Below are 18105 nucleotides of genomic sequence, written 5' to 3'. Positions count from 1 at the left end.
CCACCATGCTCATGTTTCCACTGACCGGCTGTAATTTGTACTAGATTGATCTTGACCACAAAAACTTTTGCGCAGTGTTTGTGCAAACATGGGAAATTCCCCTATAAACCTTGGGAATGGCTTTGAGAGCTCTTTAAACAGAATCTAGTTCTGTCTGTGCTTTGATGTATTGATTGCTTGACGTGCCGTGAATGTTTTCATATTGGTCTATGAGAGAACACAAAGCATGACTGCGGTGTAGAGCTTCTCAGCATGTAGCTATAACTTTATCTTTCTTTTTTCGATAAAAGAAAGAAAAAAGCCCAGCTTCAAATGCCAAATAAATGAAATGGCATAATCTAATCTACAAGAACGCACACCAGCAGATATCTGAGGGCTTTGACCAAGAAATGCCTGAGAACAGAAGTCTGTTTGGCCCTGTTGACGGCCTACAGTCCAGGCCTACAGTCCTATTGTTTGCAAAGACTTAGGGTTTTAGCACACTGAAGTCTGAAATTTTCATTGGAGAGAATCACCTCTGTATCAAAGAACTGTGTAGGATTATCCCAAAACTCAAAGTTTATTTCAGGAAATCAGTGGCATTTAGATACTCTGCTTGTGATACTTCAGCCACATAACACACATTCCTGTAAACCAATCCTGAACAGTCTGGCAGTACATCATAGGTGGACACAAACACACACACTAGCCAAACAGTAACATTGGAAAGCTGCATATCATTGAAACCAGCATAGAGGAGTTTACAGTTGTGTTTCTCAACCATCCGCCACATTGTGTCTATATATTACACACTTTGTTTGTCATGAAGTCCTCTGTTCTGCAAGTTCTGCATTTTGGATTTTGTCTTTTGCTTGTATGGTGGCTCTGAATTGTCAAAACAACTCTTAAAATGCTTTTTACAGATATGAAAAATTAAAAAAACTCAATGTTTTTTTATAACGACAGATTAAAGTTTCAGTTCAATACAATTGAACCAGCTTGAGGTTCAATTAATTTTTTAACGTGTAAAAATTTCGCATTCAGTGTGCAATGAATCGTGGGGTTCATCATTTGTGGCTCCACCGACTTTTGTTGACTGTTGTGACGTCTAACCTGGGATGCTTCTGCATGGCGTGGATTTGAGCTGTGTGTTCTCTTTCTCTCCCCTTCCTGGATGGTGTGTTTTCTTTCTAGGAGAGGGCTAATGTTGACGCGGAGCGGGAAGCCCTGGAGAGGCTTCAGGATGGGTACAATGAGTTGACGAGCCAGCTACATAACTGCCCTGAGTCTCTGAGGGAACAGTTACAGGAACAGCTCAAGAGGGTCAGTGACCATCAGGACCATCAGCATTTATAAAGCTGATACACATCCCCAACTAAGCTCCTCTGGCTTGTATATCCACCGAATCCAACATGATGATCCTAAGTAGAAACATTTATTCTAAGTGACTGTCTACAGTCCAGGCAATGATTTCTGCTGGGAACATCATGTTTTATTTGAGTATGCATTAGTTTAGTGCACTGAAAGGGTCATATAGTGGTGTTCAGAGGTGGAATGTTGAGCATGCTTTTGACAGTTTTTTGGGGTGTAATATTGAGGTTTTACTACTGTCAAGTCGCCAAAATATGAATAACATTGAATAACTTTACTAATCTATTAATGCAGAAACTAACACAGCGCTATAGTTTTGTGTTTTTGTTTAATCTGCTGAAATATCATGTACTTCTTTCTCTTCATTCCACACAGGTTATTTGATTTGTGTGATAAAAAAGATGGTACAATACAAAACATACCTTGAAATCTCTTTAAGGAAATACCATATATATTTATGTTGATTTTAGCATTTAAAGCAATCTTTTCAGACTGTGCTGTGTTAGTGTTTTTGATGAATAGCTCTTTTTTGCATATATAAATACTCAATAGGCTGCATGAGAGGAAAGTGATGTCATGTGTGCACAGAGGCTTCAAATGTCACACTTTAATAAGTTGACAGTTCACCAGTCATTGAAGTGCGTATAGAAACGGCGAGACATACTTGCTTTATAAATAGATTTATAAAGTCATTTTTCTTTATTTTTTCATTACATTTTTTTATCCTTTTAAATTATTTTATTTCATGTACTTGTACGATTTAGTAATAGATCTTTGAAGGATTCTAAGGGTATTATTTCCACAAAGTTCTATTTTTATCTACTGAGATCCCTGAGGTTACTACAGGGTTATTTTATTTTATTTAATCTTATTTTATTTTATTTTCATTTTATTTTTTATTTATTTAGATATTTGTAGTAACATTTTATGTATACTTATAAATAAGGTTGTCCACGGGATCTTAAAAAGTATTAAAAGTTCATAAATCAATTATAAGAAAATTAAAGCCCTTAAAAGGTTAACAAAGCTTAAGTGCATTTTTACGAGGTCTTCAATTTTGTTCAAGCATTGTTAAAAGTGTTTTACTCCAAAAAAGCATAAATATATTTATTTTCTTCCTAATATTTACAACGCCCTGCTCGATTCATGTGATTAGTTCGAGCCGTGTCCAACCAAGCTCCTGCGTCTGGGTGATGTCACATAATTTGAGACAAATGCAGGAAGGCGATGTGACGCTCTACATATGTAGCAAAACCATTGAGCGAAACAGAATGGGAAAGTTTAAGTTTGTCTACTTCTGGTTGGAGAAAGACGAGTTTAAACAGTGGCTGTAGCCTGTTGCTGAAAACAACCACATAATTTATTCTTTCAAGCTTTATTACTTCTAAGTTTATCTGAGTTCTGTTGTATGGTTGTGCTCCATTGATTTATTTAACTACAACTGTTTATCAAGTTAAAGGTTTAATACTGATTATAACTTATAGAAGCGATGAGGTCTTAAAATATTCTGAGAAGGTCTTTAAAAAGTCTTAAAAAAGTTTTTTTCCCTTAGGATTCCTGCATATACCCTGTAAATGTATTTATTTATTTATTTACTTATTTATTTTTCACAGATGAATCAGGGATTCACAAATAAATATGTGCAGTTTCCATAAAATAAATTATGAAGTATACATATGTACATATATGTATAATTTTTTAAAATATGATTCATTTGGTAGCTATTTTAATTTCTTCTCTGGGTGTCACGGTGGCGCAATGAGTAGCATTATCGCCTCACAGCAAGAAAGTCACTGGTTCGAGCCTTGGCTGAGTCAATTGGCATTTCTGTGTGGAGTTTGCATGTTCTCACTGTGTTTGTGTGGGTTTCCTCCGGGTGTTCGGGTTTCCCCCACAAGTCGAAAGACATGCGCTATAGGTGAACTGGGTATGCTAAATTGTCCGTAGTGTATTTGTGTGAATGAGTGTGTATGGATGTTTCCCAGTGATGGGTTGCAGCTGGATGGGCATCCACTGCGTAAAACATATGCTGGATAAGATGGCGGTTCATTACGCTGTGGCGACCCCAGATTAATAAAGGGAATGAGCCAAAAAGAAAATGAATAAATGAATGAATAAATGTCTTTTCTGTTCATTTTTATTTTTCAGGTTTATTCAGTATAAAAGTGGTCTTTCTTTACTATTTTATAATGGTTATGGTGTTCCTATTAAGTTAAAAGTAAATATTTGCTGTTTAAAGAATTAAAAATATTAATTATGAATCGCATTGCAGATCATTTTATAATATGAAATAAAGAAATGTTCCCCATTTACATTTTGTATCAGGTATATAGAAACAAAAGCTATGGAAAGAAAATGTTTTTTCATTTATTTAAGTAGTTTTACTTAATACTGTATGTCGTAGATAAAAATACACACATTTACCTCCAGTTTCACAAACAAGATTTAAGGCTAGTCAGGATTAAATTTCATGTTTGATCTGTCTCAACTCAAAATAACTTGCAGTAAGATGTCTTAAAATATGTCAGTGTAATTTTTTTTGTTCCCAGGTGCACACCAGTAATATTTTTCTAAGGCCATTTTTATAAATGTGTCTTAAATAACCGTATTTAACTAAGGCAGTTTGTTAAACTATGCCTTAAAGTATTAGTTTTAATTTTAATAATTAGTTTATTATTTATAATAATAATTTATTTGGTCAAATACGCTTGACAGCCTCTAGTGTGCCATAACATTTATCGTCCCTGTGACTGCATGCTCAGTGCTGTCTTCTATGGGATCCCCTGACTGCTCACTGAGCCTCACTTAGATGTGTGTGTTTTAGGAAGCTGAGACTCTTGAAGCAGCGACAAAGCAGTTTGAAGACCTGGAGTTTCAGCAGTTGGAGAGGGAGAGCAGTCTGGAGGAGGAGCGCGAGACCATCAGCCAGCAGCTCATGCAGGACAGAGCTCAATACCACAGCAGTGTCGCCAAGAGAAAGGTACATGAGCTCACACACAGTCACGACAAAGCATATGCAATAGACAAGAGCTGCTAAAGCCCATGTCAAAAATGTTATTTCCAGGAAAAGGTGGTGGCATTGGAGAGCCAGGCGAGCCAGCTGGGAATACAGGCCGCTCAGGAGTGTGAGAGACTGGCCAAGGACAGAACCATCACCTTGCAGATGCTACACAAGGTACTGGAAATGAAAATGACTTCCTATGTTCATCTTTAAGAACACTTAAGGCCCTGGTATGCTTTTCATTCTTTGTTTAAGAGCCGTAGGCATGGTTGTAAATGTGGTATGCTGCTCGTGTGGAGTGAACCCCTAAACACAACAATGGCAGCTGTGAGAGAAGTTTCATAAACATCTCTGGCAAACAGTCTTACACAAATAAGAGTAGAAATCAGAGTCTACTGCGGCATACAATATCTTTACTTAGTTTGTTTTTTAACTTGAAGTGGACAGTCTTAAAAATCTCTCAGCGAGTGATCGTACAGGTGCAGTGTACCAGTTCTGCCACTCAACTCTCCAGTGCAATCCTGTTGTTGTATTGGGTGTTGTTCTCCTGTTTGACCCCCTTGGATATGACAGATAAAGCATGTTAAAGAAGGCGGAGTTATTGAACACTCCTACTGATTTCGTAATCGTCACTGACCAATGGAAGCTGTTTCGGAGCCCTATCAAACTACCCTAGAATTTTTGTTTTGGTGAGCTGTTTCAAACTGAAAAAAATTGCAGTTGACATGTAAATGAACCGGCAAAATGCGTACCAAGTTCCCTGTTTTTGGAAACATCAACATAGGCTCATTCTGAAAATGTAGCCCTATGTAAATTTCTGAAGGTCGTGAATTATGTAGCCAGAAGTACGTATGGCATGCATTTCAGCGAACACTACAGCGTGGTATGACACCAGGGTGGTAAGCTGACCGCTTACCTCAGTATGGACGGCTTTCCCGCTGTTACCAGTTTGTCTAGTAGCTTGCCATGTACATCGGCAGACTTGAGAAGCAGAGAGGAGTTGACCACAATGACAGGGTTCGAGTCTGGCAAAAAACAGTTCCAGAAAGCAGATAAGACAAAATCTGAATCAAGTACATAGCAGTGGGGTAACGTGGTGGCACAGTACTGTAGGTAGTGCCTCACAGCAAGAAGGTCAATGGTTGGGGCCTCAGCTGGGTCAGTTGGCATTTCTGTGTGGAGTTTGCATGTTCTCCCCGCGTTCACATGGGTTTCCTCCAGGTGCTCCGGGTAAATTATTATAGGTAAATTATAGGTAAATTAGCTAAGCTAAAATTGTATGTAGTGTGTGTGTGTGTGTGTGTGTGTGAATGAGAATGTATGGGTGTTTCCCAGTGATGGGTTGCAGCTGTAAGAGCATCTGCTGCGTAAAACATATACTGGATAAGTTGGCGGTTCATTCTGCTGTGGCGACCCCAGATTAATAAAGGGACTAATCCGAAAAGAAAATGAATAAATAAATGAATGAATGAATGAATGTCTTTTTTTGTTCATTTTTATTTACGTGGTAAAATCTGAACACATGGTAAAAATCAGGTGAGGGCTTGTCTTTTTCTGGATTGCTTTTGAAAACTGTCAGTTAGGTTTAGGGAAGTGGGTGGGCGGGTCAATCTGTGCTTTTGAAAACACTATTAATTGGGTTTAGGGAAGGAGGAGGGCGGGTCAGTTGATCGGTCAGTCAGTCGACAGCTGCCCATCTGGTGTATTTGGGCGAGAAGAACAGGCGTGAATAACACATCGCCAGAGAATTTGAGATCTTAAAAAGCGTACACAGCAGCCTCTGTTGTTGCAAAAACAAAAGCTGCAAAAAAATTTAAAAAACAGCTCCTGGGACATATTTAAAGCTCTCTAGAAATTTCTATAGTGGTACATTTTCAGAATGAGCGTGGGTTTAAAAAACATTATAAACAATCCCATAGTGTATATGCTCATGTGGTTGAATGAACACTCACAAGAGACCACCAATCTATGTCTACTGACTGAACATGCAGTCATTATGGAAAGGCACACCAAAAACATAAGTTTTATTAAACATGTGCAAGTATGGTCTGTTTGATACATTTACTTTTGGGACCTTTTTCACTGCATTCCATACCTACTGTAGTACCTGCTACTTTTTTATTTGCACCTCGGATGAGGTTCCAAGTGAGCTGTACCATTACTAAATGTTATGTACTGTATACAAACTGCATATCACTGCTTGGTCAGAGAGAATTGCCACTTTCAGCATTGTTGCATTTACAACATGAGTCCTATTGGTTCTTATAACTAAACCGGCCACTTATTTATAACTTACTTATGTTGTGTATAACCTAATGCCATGGCAGTAGAGGCAGCATGACAACAGGGATAATTCCACCCACTTTGACCAATACTAAAATACAAGAAGTTTTACCAGAGGCGAAATGGTCATGTCTAACTGAGCCTGGTTTCTCTCAAGGCTTTTTTTCCTTAACGTTCGTCAATTGGTGAAGTTTGTTCCTCGCCACTGACTTGCTTGTTCTGGGACTTGTGGAGCTGCGCATCGATGGATTTGCTCTTAACTAAACTAAACTGAACTTCAACTTTGAAAACTGGATTGACGGATTCAATTTTCTAGAACTTCTGTGTAAAGCTGTTTCGACACAATTTACTTAGCAAAAGGGCTATAGAAATAAAGATGAATTAAATATTAATTAAAATGTATAATGTTATTATTAGTAGTAGTATTTTTTTATTATATGCATATTTATATTTGCTTTATTAAAAACAAACTTGGATGTGTCCACCTGTCAGGTTTTAGACCATATGGGGCATAGCATGTGTATTTGGATATAACTTTTTAGAACACACTTTGTTATCATTGTTAATTTATTTGTTTGCTTGAAATTAGAACTGAATTTAGAAAAAGTTTTATAAAAAATCTTTGTGCTTAATAAACAAAATTAATAATTTATAGTCTAATGGATGTCTGTGCGTACAACACGTTTCCCTATCCACGAGAGTGAAAGTGAACGTAATCAATGAGGAGGCTCATCTCAATCTGGCGCTGCAGATGCTCTGTTTAACTGTTTTTTCTCTAGTGAAATGCTCAGTTTTTCCACTTACAAAGTTTGTCATGTAAATAGCAAATGCACCATGAGACTCGGAGAGACCCCATGAGAGATGAGACTCTGATTGGTTTATTCTCAAAACACACCCATAACTCATTAAGAGAATAAGCTCAACTCTGTTAGACCTTGCGCCAAAGCAGATGTTTCAGTCCTTAAAATAGCAAAAGTGGACTCAGGCACGCCCTTAATGCCTGGATCGTCAAAATAGAGCCCCTAGTGTTTGTTGATTCTTGATATATAAAAATGCTTTTCACAGATGTAATATTAAGGAACTGACTTGAAATCTTTCTTTCAGGAAAAGGAAAGGCTGGCCAGTCTGGAGAGAAGATACCAGAGTTTAACTGGTGGAAAGACGTTCCCCAAAAGCTCCAATACTATAAAGGAGGTAAGCAGGATTTACAGTGATTTACAATAACTGCTAAATATCTGCTTCTCGGCTTGAAATGGGAATTAATTTGTGGGTTAACATATCTTTAAAATCTTTGGCTGATGTGGCCTATAATATGTTGATTTTCCAGTCCAGCTTTCTTGGGTTAGGAAAGCCATGAGGTTTAGCTCTTTTAGCCAAATGTAGTCAATGCATCCCTGCACGTGCCATCCTGTTATAATTAGGTTAGTGAAACAGGAAATGAAATCTGTTAGACTCCGGATATTGTTTGATTTGTAAACCTCCGCCCAGGATGTGCTTCACATCAGCGAGGCTGACCTGTTAGACGATGAGCTCCCCTACTCCTCCTTCTTCTCTTTTCATGCTTCCTCATTCCACTCATATCCCATGGTGCCTCAGGAGGTAACTTAACTAACTGTCGATGCATGCAGCCTGGAGCAGCAAAAACTGCCAATACTGACTGAAACGTGCTGAAACGGGAACATGCCAATGCAAGATATCTCAATTTGTGTTGCATTATTGAGAGCACTTGGCTTGTCTGGGATTTATGTTTTGGCACTTCCAAAAGAAAAACAGCACTTCCTTGGAAAAATTTGGAAGGGGTTTGTTGGTTTTGCAAAGAACTTAAACATTAGTTTTTAGTAACTATTTCTGTGAAGGCTATACAGATTATTATTATAAAAATGCTCTTTAACAGATATAATATTTTTGCTACACATTTTTAAACATGACAGTTTTAATAACTAATTATTTTGTTGTTGCAAAGATGACAGCATATCATTATTTTACTAGTTGTTTTGCAAGACAGCAGTATTTAGCTTAAGTCCATTAGGTTAACTAGGCAAGTTACGTTAATTCGTCAAGTCATTAAACAAAAGTGGTTTGCTTTGTAGCCGATTGAGAAAAAAAAACTTAGGTGGGCTAATAATGTTGGTCTAAAATATTAAAATAATAGTATAATTCATTTTATTTTAGTCAAACTAAAAGAAATAACCCAGCAGACACACAACGTCATAAGACATTAATATTCGGTTAGATTTAGGTTACCAGGACCTAAGAACAACGTTATTTTGATGTCCAATAACAACATGAAATGACTTTGATATTTGGTTGTGTTGGAAAGTGACCAAAATCCAATGTCAAGCGAACATCTTAAACCAGCGTCATATTGATGTCAAATACTGATTTATTCATCAGGTATGAAAACCAAAATCTAACGTCTGGTAGACGTCATTTTGGTAACGTCCACATAACGTCATGCTGTAACTTCATTAGACGTGGATATTTAGTTTGCTTTGGAGAGAAACCACAATACGCCGTTGGACATTGGACATTTTTTTCATTTCCAAACAAAATTCAACGGCTCACGACGTTGGGGTACAACATCAATCTGATGTCATGATGATGTCCTGTGCCTGCTGGGAAGACTTTCTACAGAAGAAAAAATATAATTGTAAATACTTAAATATTTTCCTGATTCTGTGGGAAATGTTTGAAACATAATTAAAATTTCATAAGAGGGCTAATAATTTTGACTTCAACTGTATAATGCATGCATAATGGCTTCTAAAGAATGTTAAAGTGTGTTGGAACTTGTAAGTATTCCTTCTTGTAAGTCGTAAGTCCACTTCTTGTAGTTAAATACACAACACAAATGGAAATATGGGTGAAGTCAGAATTATTAGCCCCCCTTTGAATTATGTTTTCGTTTTTATATATTTCTCAAATGATGTGTAACAGAGCAAGGAAATTTTCACAGTATGTCTGATAATATTTTTTTCTTTTAGAGAAAGTCTGTTTTTTTTACTAGAATAAATTTAAATAAAATAAAAAACATTTTAAGGTCAATATTATTAGCCCCTTTAGGCTATATATATATATATATATATATATATATATATATATATATTTTTTTTTTTTTTTTTGATAGTCTACAGAACAAACTAATTACCCTGCCTAGTGAACCTAATTAACCTAGTTAAGCTTTTAAATGTCACTTTAAGCTGTATAGAAGTGACTTGAAAATATCTAGTCAAATATTATGTACTGTCATCATGGCAAAGATAAAATAAATCAGTTATTAGAAATAAGTTATTAAAACTATTATGTTTAATGTGTTAAAAAAAATCTTCTCTTCTTTAAACAGAAATTGATGAAAAAATAAACAAGGGGGCGCATTTAAAAAAAAATCCTTATAAGGCATTATAAATACAATCTTCAGAGAAATTGTTTTTTTTTTTGGCAGGCAAGAAATAGCTAAATGCAGATTTACTCATTTGAATGAATTAGTTTGTTTTGAAAGTTAAAATAAATGAACCAACTTAACAATTGATGTACAAATTTGTGACAATATAAGATTTCACCAAAATGAAAATTCTGTTATTAATTACTCATTCTCATGTCGTTCAATCTGAGACCTTCACTCATCTTCAGAACACAAATGAAGATATTTTAGATGAAATCTGAGAGCTCGCTCATCCTCCATTGACAGCAATACTCATGAGATGTTCAAAGTGTTACTTCAGTAGGTCAACTGTAATCATATGAAGCTCCAAGAACAGTCCAGCTCACAAAATCTGAGTTGCTTTTACAGGTTTTGATCAAAAATATCTTAATTTGTGCTCTGAGGATGTATGAAGGTTTCAGGAGATTGCAAGGACATGAGAATGAAGAAACGTTAATTCTATCATGCCAATGTGGCTACATTTAACTAATATTAACAAACATTTCAGTAATATTGTAAAATATTGTCACAATAAAAATAACATTGCATTTTACTGCATTTTTTTGTGTGAAAAAGCTTTTATTGAATCTTTCATAGAGAGCATAAAAGCTAGATTTTCGGGTATGATTTCATTCTGTAGTCTGACAGTTATTTCAAGTAAATAAATTTGATTAAATTCTGAGTAACCTGTAATTTTGCTTATGATATTTATTTATGAAAAAGTTAGATGAAGGAATGTCGCTGTTGTAGGAGTTTTCACAGTAGGTGTATGACTAAGTGACAGATCTGCTCTCGTGTGGTTTGGATGTGAGTAAACTGACAGCTGAACTTTTGTCCCGCGTGAATGGGTTGGCTAATGTGTCTCAGGAGTACTTGAAGCTGTCGGATGTGTATAAGATGTATGGGAGTGAATGCCATGACATCCAGCTCGCCAGCGCTTCCTCACACGGCCTCTCGCTTGCCCTTGACCCAGCTGAAACTGCCCCGCGTGAGGTATCAGAGCTGCCCTCCACTTTCTGCTTCTCTGTTCTTAGCCATTTTCCTTCTTTCTTACCTTCAGTGGAACAGTACATGGCCATTAGATATCCCCGCTGTCATATACATTGTAATAGTTATGGTTATGCTACAAAATGGGTGCTTTTTCTTGTTTGATAAGGAGATTTATTACAATCATATTAATGTGTTTCAGTTTTAATAAGTTTCATTATACACTGGGAAGTAAATCAAGGAAATATCAAGTGAATATGCTGTATTTTAATTTTATATTTGTTAAGTTTGAATCAGGGTTATTATTGTTAACTAAAATAAAGCTATTAACCATTTAATACAATAAAATACATTTAAAAACAAGGAGAAACACTATACAATGTGGTTCCTTTAATTATTGTTACTTACTAACATGAACAAACAATGAACTATATAGTTTCTAACACAGAAGGAAAACGTGTTGGAACAAATCAAAAAAATACAAACAGCACCCGTTTTATAGAATGACCCAGTATTTGACAATCCTGCAACAAATTCAAATGAGTTTTTGTCCTAACTAGCTGCATTCTGTCATTCAATTTGTTTTCTTTTACACTGCAAATAGGTGAAATCACATTCAAATAAAATCTCATTCCACATAGCTGTCCATTAAACATCACAAGTCCTCTGATCGACTGTGTTTGCTTTTGTTGTAGACCGATATACAACCTGACACTGGAAATCTGACACATTGCGTCCAGTGAGGACACATAATAAAGGCTAATCTTTAAAGAAATTAGAAACTGAATAGTTTTGTTGCATTAATAATGTATTCTAATTAATAATTAAATCTTTAATGTTTCCCTATTACCTTTATATATATATAGATACATACATATATATATATATAAACATTTCATGAATTATAATATAGCTTTTTGTAAAAGTCCTAAATTCCAAACCTCCTTCAACACACTTACCTGTAGGTTTCAAACAAGCCTAAAGGACTTCATTAGCTGGATTGGATGTGTTTAATTGGAGTTGAACTAAACTGTGCAAAGCTGTGGCTCTCCAGGAACTGAGTTTGAAACTTGTATCTTAAATGATCTTCCAAAAGAGAGAATTGATTCTAAACTACCTGAAACAAGGCATCGGTAATTCCAGTCTTACTTTCTACACGGGCTTGTAACAAATGTGCCCCTGGACCTTAAAATCAGAAATTGAGATGTATACAAATCACAAAAACAACACATACAAATGGAAGATAGGACGAAATTTAGCTGAGATAGAAATATTTGAAAATCTGCAATCTGTATACCGAAAATATCAGAATTAAAAATGCAGTGCAATGTACATTACCAATTGAGATTAAATATATTTTCAGTAAGAAATGTACAAAATATATGCATGGAACATGATATTTACTTAATATTCTGATCATTTTGGCATAAAAGAAATAACTATTAATTTGATCCATTACTTTGTATTTTTGATTGTTCCCACAAATATACCCATGCAACAAAAGACTTGCTTGTTTTGTCCAGAGTTACAAATTTCAATATATCAACACAAATGGCCCATTTCTACTTAGTGTACGGTACGGTTCGGTTCGGTACAGTAAGCTTTTATGGCCGTTTCCACTGTCAAAAGGTACTTAAAAGCAAACCACACAATACCACTTTTTGGGTACCCTTTGTAATAATTACTTTCAACCAGAGGTTATATGTGCTGGTCAGGATTTAAGACACAGATGAGAGGTTTGCACTGACTGTAGGCTAAACGTTGCGTGTTGGTTTTAAACCCAAATAAGGACTTAATGTATGGTGTGTGCAGTTTTTCTGTAATTGACAACATATTGGAGACTGTAAGAGTTTGTATGTGTTCATATATGCTGGATTTATTTATTTATTTTATGTAATCGCAGTGCTTCTCATATGATATATGAACTTTGACAATTTACTTTGTCATTTTCTTGAGCGAGAATAATGTCGACTGAAACTTTCTGTGGTATACCGCGCCCACCAAAATGGTACCATTGGTACCCTTTTAGCAGTGGAAATGCAAGCCTGATAAAGGTGACACGTACCGACCTGTACGTGTCATTGTACCACTCTAAAATACATTCAAAATTTGTCTGATTTCAACACAAATCATTTATAACAACACTTTTAAATTGAAACAGTAATACTGACAACACTGATACTCATTTCTACTTGATACTTAATTTATTGCTTCTCATGTTCACGTTTGCTAGCTTATAATAGAGGTCCTTTAAAACCATGTACTTGCAATACCTTTCTTAACAGTTGCTAAGCTCTCCATAACACCTTATCTTCTCTTTCCTGCTTTGCTCCTTCTTTTCTGTTCTCTCCTGCTACCTGTGTCCTTGTGTCACTCCTGGATGTCAGGAGTATGTGACGGTCGGCCAATTAAACCAGATGTACGGGATGCCAAAGGTGGAGTCTTCCCCTACCTCACCCGTCCAATCAGTGCAGCCCTCTCTCGCAGACTCCGCCTTCCCCCGCCTCCCTTCCCCTCATGGCTCCTCCCTCTCTCTCTCCTTCGAGGTGTGTCTCTCGTCTGCTCATCCTGTCATCGGTCAGCTTGTTCATTCAGCTCATTAACACTCGTTCTCTCTCTCTGTCATTTCTCTGTTCTTTATCCGGCTTGTGCTCTATGTGCTTGTGGATGTGTTAAGCGTCAGTCAGACTGGGGCAGGCCTCAGATGCCCGTGCTAGATTTAGAGCACTGGTACCAGGAGGTAATGGCAGCTGGAGATGTAAACCAGCTCTGCCCTCCTCCATTGCCGGCTAAAGCTTTCTCATCATCATCATCATCACCACGCAGGCCTGTGCAGGTAACAGTCTCAAGCTCAGCTGTGTTTCACACTCTTCTGCCTCTCCACGTGTTCATATTTCATCTTCACGGGCCTTTTTTATCATGATTTATTTGAGGAAGAGTGTTTTTGTGCATGCGTTCTGGTTTGAGTTGTTTATTCATTTTGGTCTGTTGTGGCTGCTCGTTGATTTTTTTCTGTTCTTCTACTTCAGTATTGTGTGGAGAATTGTAGGTTTTTATTAAAGGGATTAGTTCACCCTGAAATTAAAATTCTGTTTTTAGTTAACGCTTTTACTGTTGTTGTTCTGAACCTAAATTAATTTGATTCTTCATTGAGACACAAAAAAAGATGAGAACAATGTTCAAGCTGCTCTTTTTTCCAAATTCCAATTTATTCACCCATCAGTTGTTCAAGATCTTTATGAGTTTCTTCGTGCTGTTGGATACAATTGAGGAATTTTGAAAATCAGTTTCCAACATTCTTCAAAATGTTTTCTTTTGTGTTCAGCAGCAGAGAAAATCTTAAGCAAGGTTGAGGAAATTATTTATATAAACCGTTAAAGTCAGAATCATTAGCCTCCATTGAATTTTTATTCTTTTTTTATTTAAATATTTAAATACTGGTTTTCCCAAATGATGTTTAACAGAGCAAGGAAATTTTTACAGTACACTGATAATATTTTTCCTCTGCAGAAAGTCTTATTTGTTTTATTTAGGCTAGAATAAAAGAAGTTTTTAATTTTTCAAACATCATTTTAAGGACAAAATTATTAAGCCCTTTAAGCTATACTTTTTTCGATAGTTTACATAACAAATAATATTTACTTTTTTTATTTAAAAAAAAAAAGTTATAAGAGCCTGGAGGTATTACAGACTTTGCAAATTCCGTTTGCAGACATTTGTAGGTACATACGTCTATTGTGTGCGTTCTTGCCATTTTTTCTTGTGTTTTTAATATTGTCCATATTGATATCGGAAATGTATCGACTCGACTGAAATTAAGAAATATATCGTGATATAATTATTTGCCATGTCGTCCAGCCCTAGGAGAACAGAATTAATTTGTTTTTGTTATTAGGCTCTAAGGATTTTACTTGATAGATGTCAATTTTGTTGTATAGAAAAGAGCAGCTTTGACATTCTGCTAAATATCTTATGATAAAATAGTTAATAAATTATTTCAGCATTTACGTTTTTTGGTAAACTATCCCTTTAAGTACAGCAGCTTTTGACTGGTTATGCATGTTTGTTGATGCACTGTGCAGTGTTGTGTGTTCAAATATGTAGATTACTGTTTAAGCATTTATAGTTGGTAAGATTCCTTTTATTTTCTTATTTATTTTAATAGCTTTTGCTGCTTTTTTACAATAGAAATATTACAAATGTCTAACCTGTGAGTTATTTAACAACAACAAAAATTATCAAACATAATTAATAAAAAAATCCTCATAACTCTAAACTTTAAAAGAAAATGTCAGCAAAAATGTCCTTATAAACCTGCTTATGAGTCAAGGATAAATTAATTAATTATCACAGTTCAAAGCTCCAGCGACACGGTGGCTCAGTGGTTAGCTCTGTCAGCTGACAGCAAGAAGGTCGCTGGTTTGAGAGCCGGCTGGGTCAGTTAACATTTCTGTGTGGAGTTTGCATGTTCTCCCTTGTTTGCGTGAATTTCCTCCGGATGCTCTGGTTTCCCTCACAGTCCAAAGACATGCACTATAGGTGAATTGAATAAACTAATTTGGCTGTAGTGTATGATGAGTGTGTATGGATGTATCCCAGTACTGGGTTGCAGGTAGAAGGGCATTCGCTGTGTAAAAGACATGCTGGATAAGTTCATTTCGCTGTGGCGACCCCTGATGAATAAAGGGAGTAAGCCAAAAGAAAATGAATGAATGAGTACAAAGCTCAGCAGCAGTTATCACATCTTAATTGTTTAATATAAAGCAATGAAACCTGTTAAACAATTAGGATATTATGATTACTATATATAGAGTATGGGTAAATATGGACACTTTTTTTCTGAGTGCCTGTACCGCCATAGTGATAAAAGCCTAGAATCTGAAGTATATTTGGGCTTTACGGAAACTCTTCATTTATTAACGTGTGAACTAAAGAAATGAGTTTCGCATTAGTAAACTGAAAAGGCAGCACTTCAGCTCAGATGTTTGTATCCTGCAGGTGTACAGATCTCGACTGGACAGTGATTGCAGCCAATCCTCACTGAGACCGAAAGTCAGCGCCGGTTTGTCTCCTACATACACGACGGCCACGCTGGGACGCAACACTCCTGCCAGGGTAAATACTTTGACTGTCCTTTAGCCTCATGCCAGTGTAAACGCAATCCTTTACACCCATTCCAGAGTAAATATACTGCATTTACTCCCCAGTTATAAGAGGTAAACTGTCTCAAAACAAAAACATCAGATTTTTTTTTGACTAAAGGATCAGAATTTGTTGAATATGTCTAAACATTAAAATCTCAGATCTGTTTTATTTCACATTTGGCCTGAGAACAGATTAACTGAATGATTTTAGGATGAGGATTAATATAATAGTTCACATTTCTATATCCACTTGTATGTTCGGAACCAGATTGGAACACAAAAGAAGATATTTTAAAAAATGTTGGGGGAAAAAACAGCAATTGATTTCCATACTGTGGATATCAATGGCTGCTTTTTTCCAACATTCGTCAGAATATTTTTTTTGTTCAACTAGAGAAAGAAATGCAAAGTTTCTATTTTGACTTTCTCTTTAATGTAAACACATATGACTAGCTGTTTCTTTTTTTTCTAAAGCAGACGTGCGCGAAATGCAAATTTATGATGGAAATGTTTTAGCCTATGTTTGTAAAAATTTAGCACTGCTTGAGAGCAATAACTGTTTCTATTTTTGTAATGAAACTAACAGCATCAATACATAAAAATCATGTACCAATGCAGATTCATAAACATACTCTCCGTCTCTTTCTCTCATGTTGATTTATTAGAATGAATTCAAGTAGATCTATTTAAACAGTTTATATAAAATGCATTTTATATCCCAGTGTATATCCCTTCAATCAAATTTCGCACTGCAAATATCCATAACCAGTTAATTTAAAAATAAAATATATTAGTAGATTCGCATTAGGCTAAATAATTTTAGTAACACAATTATTAAAAACCCAATAGTGAACCATATGGATACTAGTAAAGTATTCACCAACAAAAATAATGATAGGTGGAGATGTAAACACAGATATCAGATTCCAGCCTTGTTTAAAATGATTGTTAACAGTCAGAACAAAAATAAAAATTGACCCAAAAATTGAAATCATTTAATCACCTTATTATTTATTCTCCCACATGTGGGAGTTTTTTTTTTTCTGCTGAACACAAAAGCAGATATTTTAAAGAAATCTGGTTGCTAGTACCTATCAACTTCCATAAAAAATACTATGGAAGTAAATGACTGCTAGAAACCAGCATTCTTCAAAGTATCTTATTTTGTGTTCAACAGAAGAAAGAAACTCAGGTCGTCTTTAAACAAGTAAAGGGAGAGTACAGAATGATGACAGAATTTTCATTCACTTGCAGGGTAAACACATGCAGCCAGACTCTCCGGCATCATTTAATACTGAGATTTAATTATTGTTGAATATGCTGGTGTAAATAATTGTTTGTTTTGTTTACTCAGAGTCCTCTGATGGTGGCCAACAGCACCGGAAGTCTCCCACGCAACCTGGCAGCCACCCTGCAGGACATCGAGACCAAGAGACAGCTGGCTCTTCAGCAGAAAGGTAACAAGAGACACGGATCAGAATAGACATTTGAATTCATGAATGAAGTGTAAGAAATAAAGGTTTATTTATTTAGTTAGTTTCTTTCTAAATGATGACAGTATCGATCAAGTTAGGAAAGGATTCAAATGAGCTCATTTAATATTTGTATTCAGGGCTTGATATTAACACCCGCCAAATGTGGGCAGATTTCAGCTGTGGCAGGTTAGATAGCTGCTCCTACTAGCCATTTGGGCTATTTGAAAATTATTTTAAATTGCTATTGCTGGCTCGTCATTAAAGATTAGAATGTTAGTTTATGACTGTTTGTCAATATGCGTGCAAATGTGATCGTAGAATCAAGAAGCAGCAAGACTAACAAAAATATATGTTCGCGCAAGCAAAAAAACAGGTGAATAACAATTAAGAGGATGATCATGCGCACGGTGCGACACAGGGGATCCACCTCACCCACTAATTAAG

The 18105-nt window shown here is 35.9% G+C and overlaps 1 protein-coding gene across 50 annotated transcripts in view; it reads left to right on the top strand.

Moving 5' to 3' along the window:
* The window catches only part of phldb1b (pleckstrin homology-like domain, family B, member 1b), a 149618-nt gene that overhangs the window by 109432 nt on the left and 22081 nt on the right, over window positions 1-18105 (top strand). For 17 of the 50 annotated variants that reach the window (XM_087283943.1, XM_087283939.1, XM_087283936.1 and 14 more), the window contains 6 exons: window positions 1174-1302; window positions 4175-4330; window positions 4415-4525; window positions 7739-7828; window positions 16041-16157; window positions 17541-17643. In XM_087283943.1, the coding sequence (XP_087140069.1) occupies window positions 1174-1302; window positions 4175-4330; window positions 4415-4525; window positions 7739-7828; window positions 16041-16157; window positions 17541-17643 (706 nt within the window). Of the gene's footprint in view, window positions 1-1173; window positions 1303-4174; window positions 4331-4414; window positions 4526-7738; window positions 7829-10922; window positions 11049-13429; window positions 13589-13719; window positions 13879-16040; window positions 16158-17540; window positions 17644-18105 lie in introns of all 50 variants that reach the window. The other 33 variants (XM_087283930.1, XM_087283929.1, XM_087283928.1 and 30 more) reach the window with 5 other exon arrangements.

This window comes from Danio rerio, chromosome 15, assembly GCF_052040795.2.
Source record: "Danio rerio strain M-AB ecotype USA chromosome 15, GRCz13ab, whole genome shotgun sequence".
Classification (NCBI taxonomy): domain Eukaryota; kingdom Metazoa; phylum Chordata; class Actinopteri; order Cypriniformes; family Danionidae; genus Danio; species Danio rerio.
Note: the sequence above shows the minus strand (reverse complement) of the source record. Positions and strands in the feature narration are given on the sequence as shown.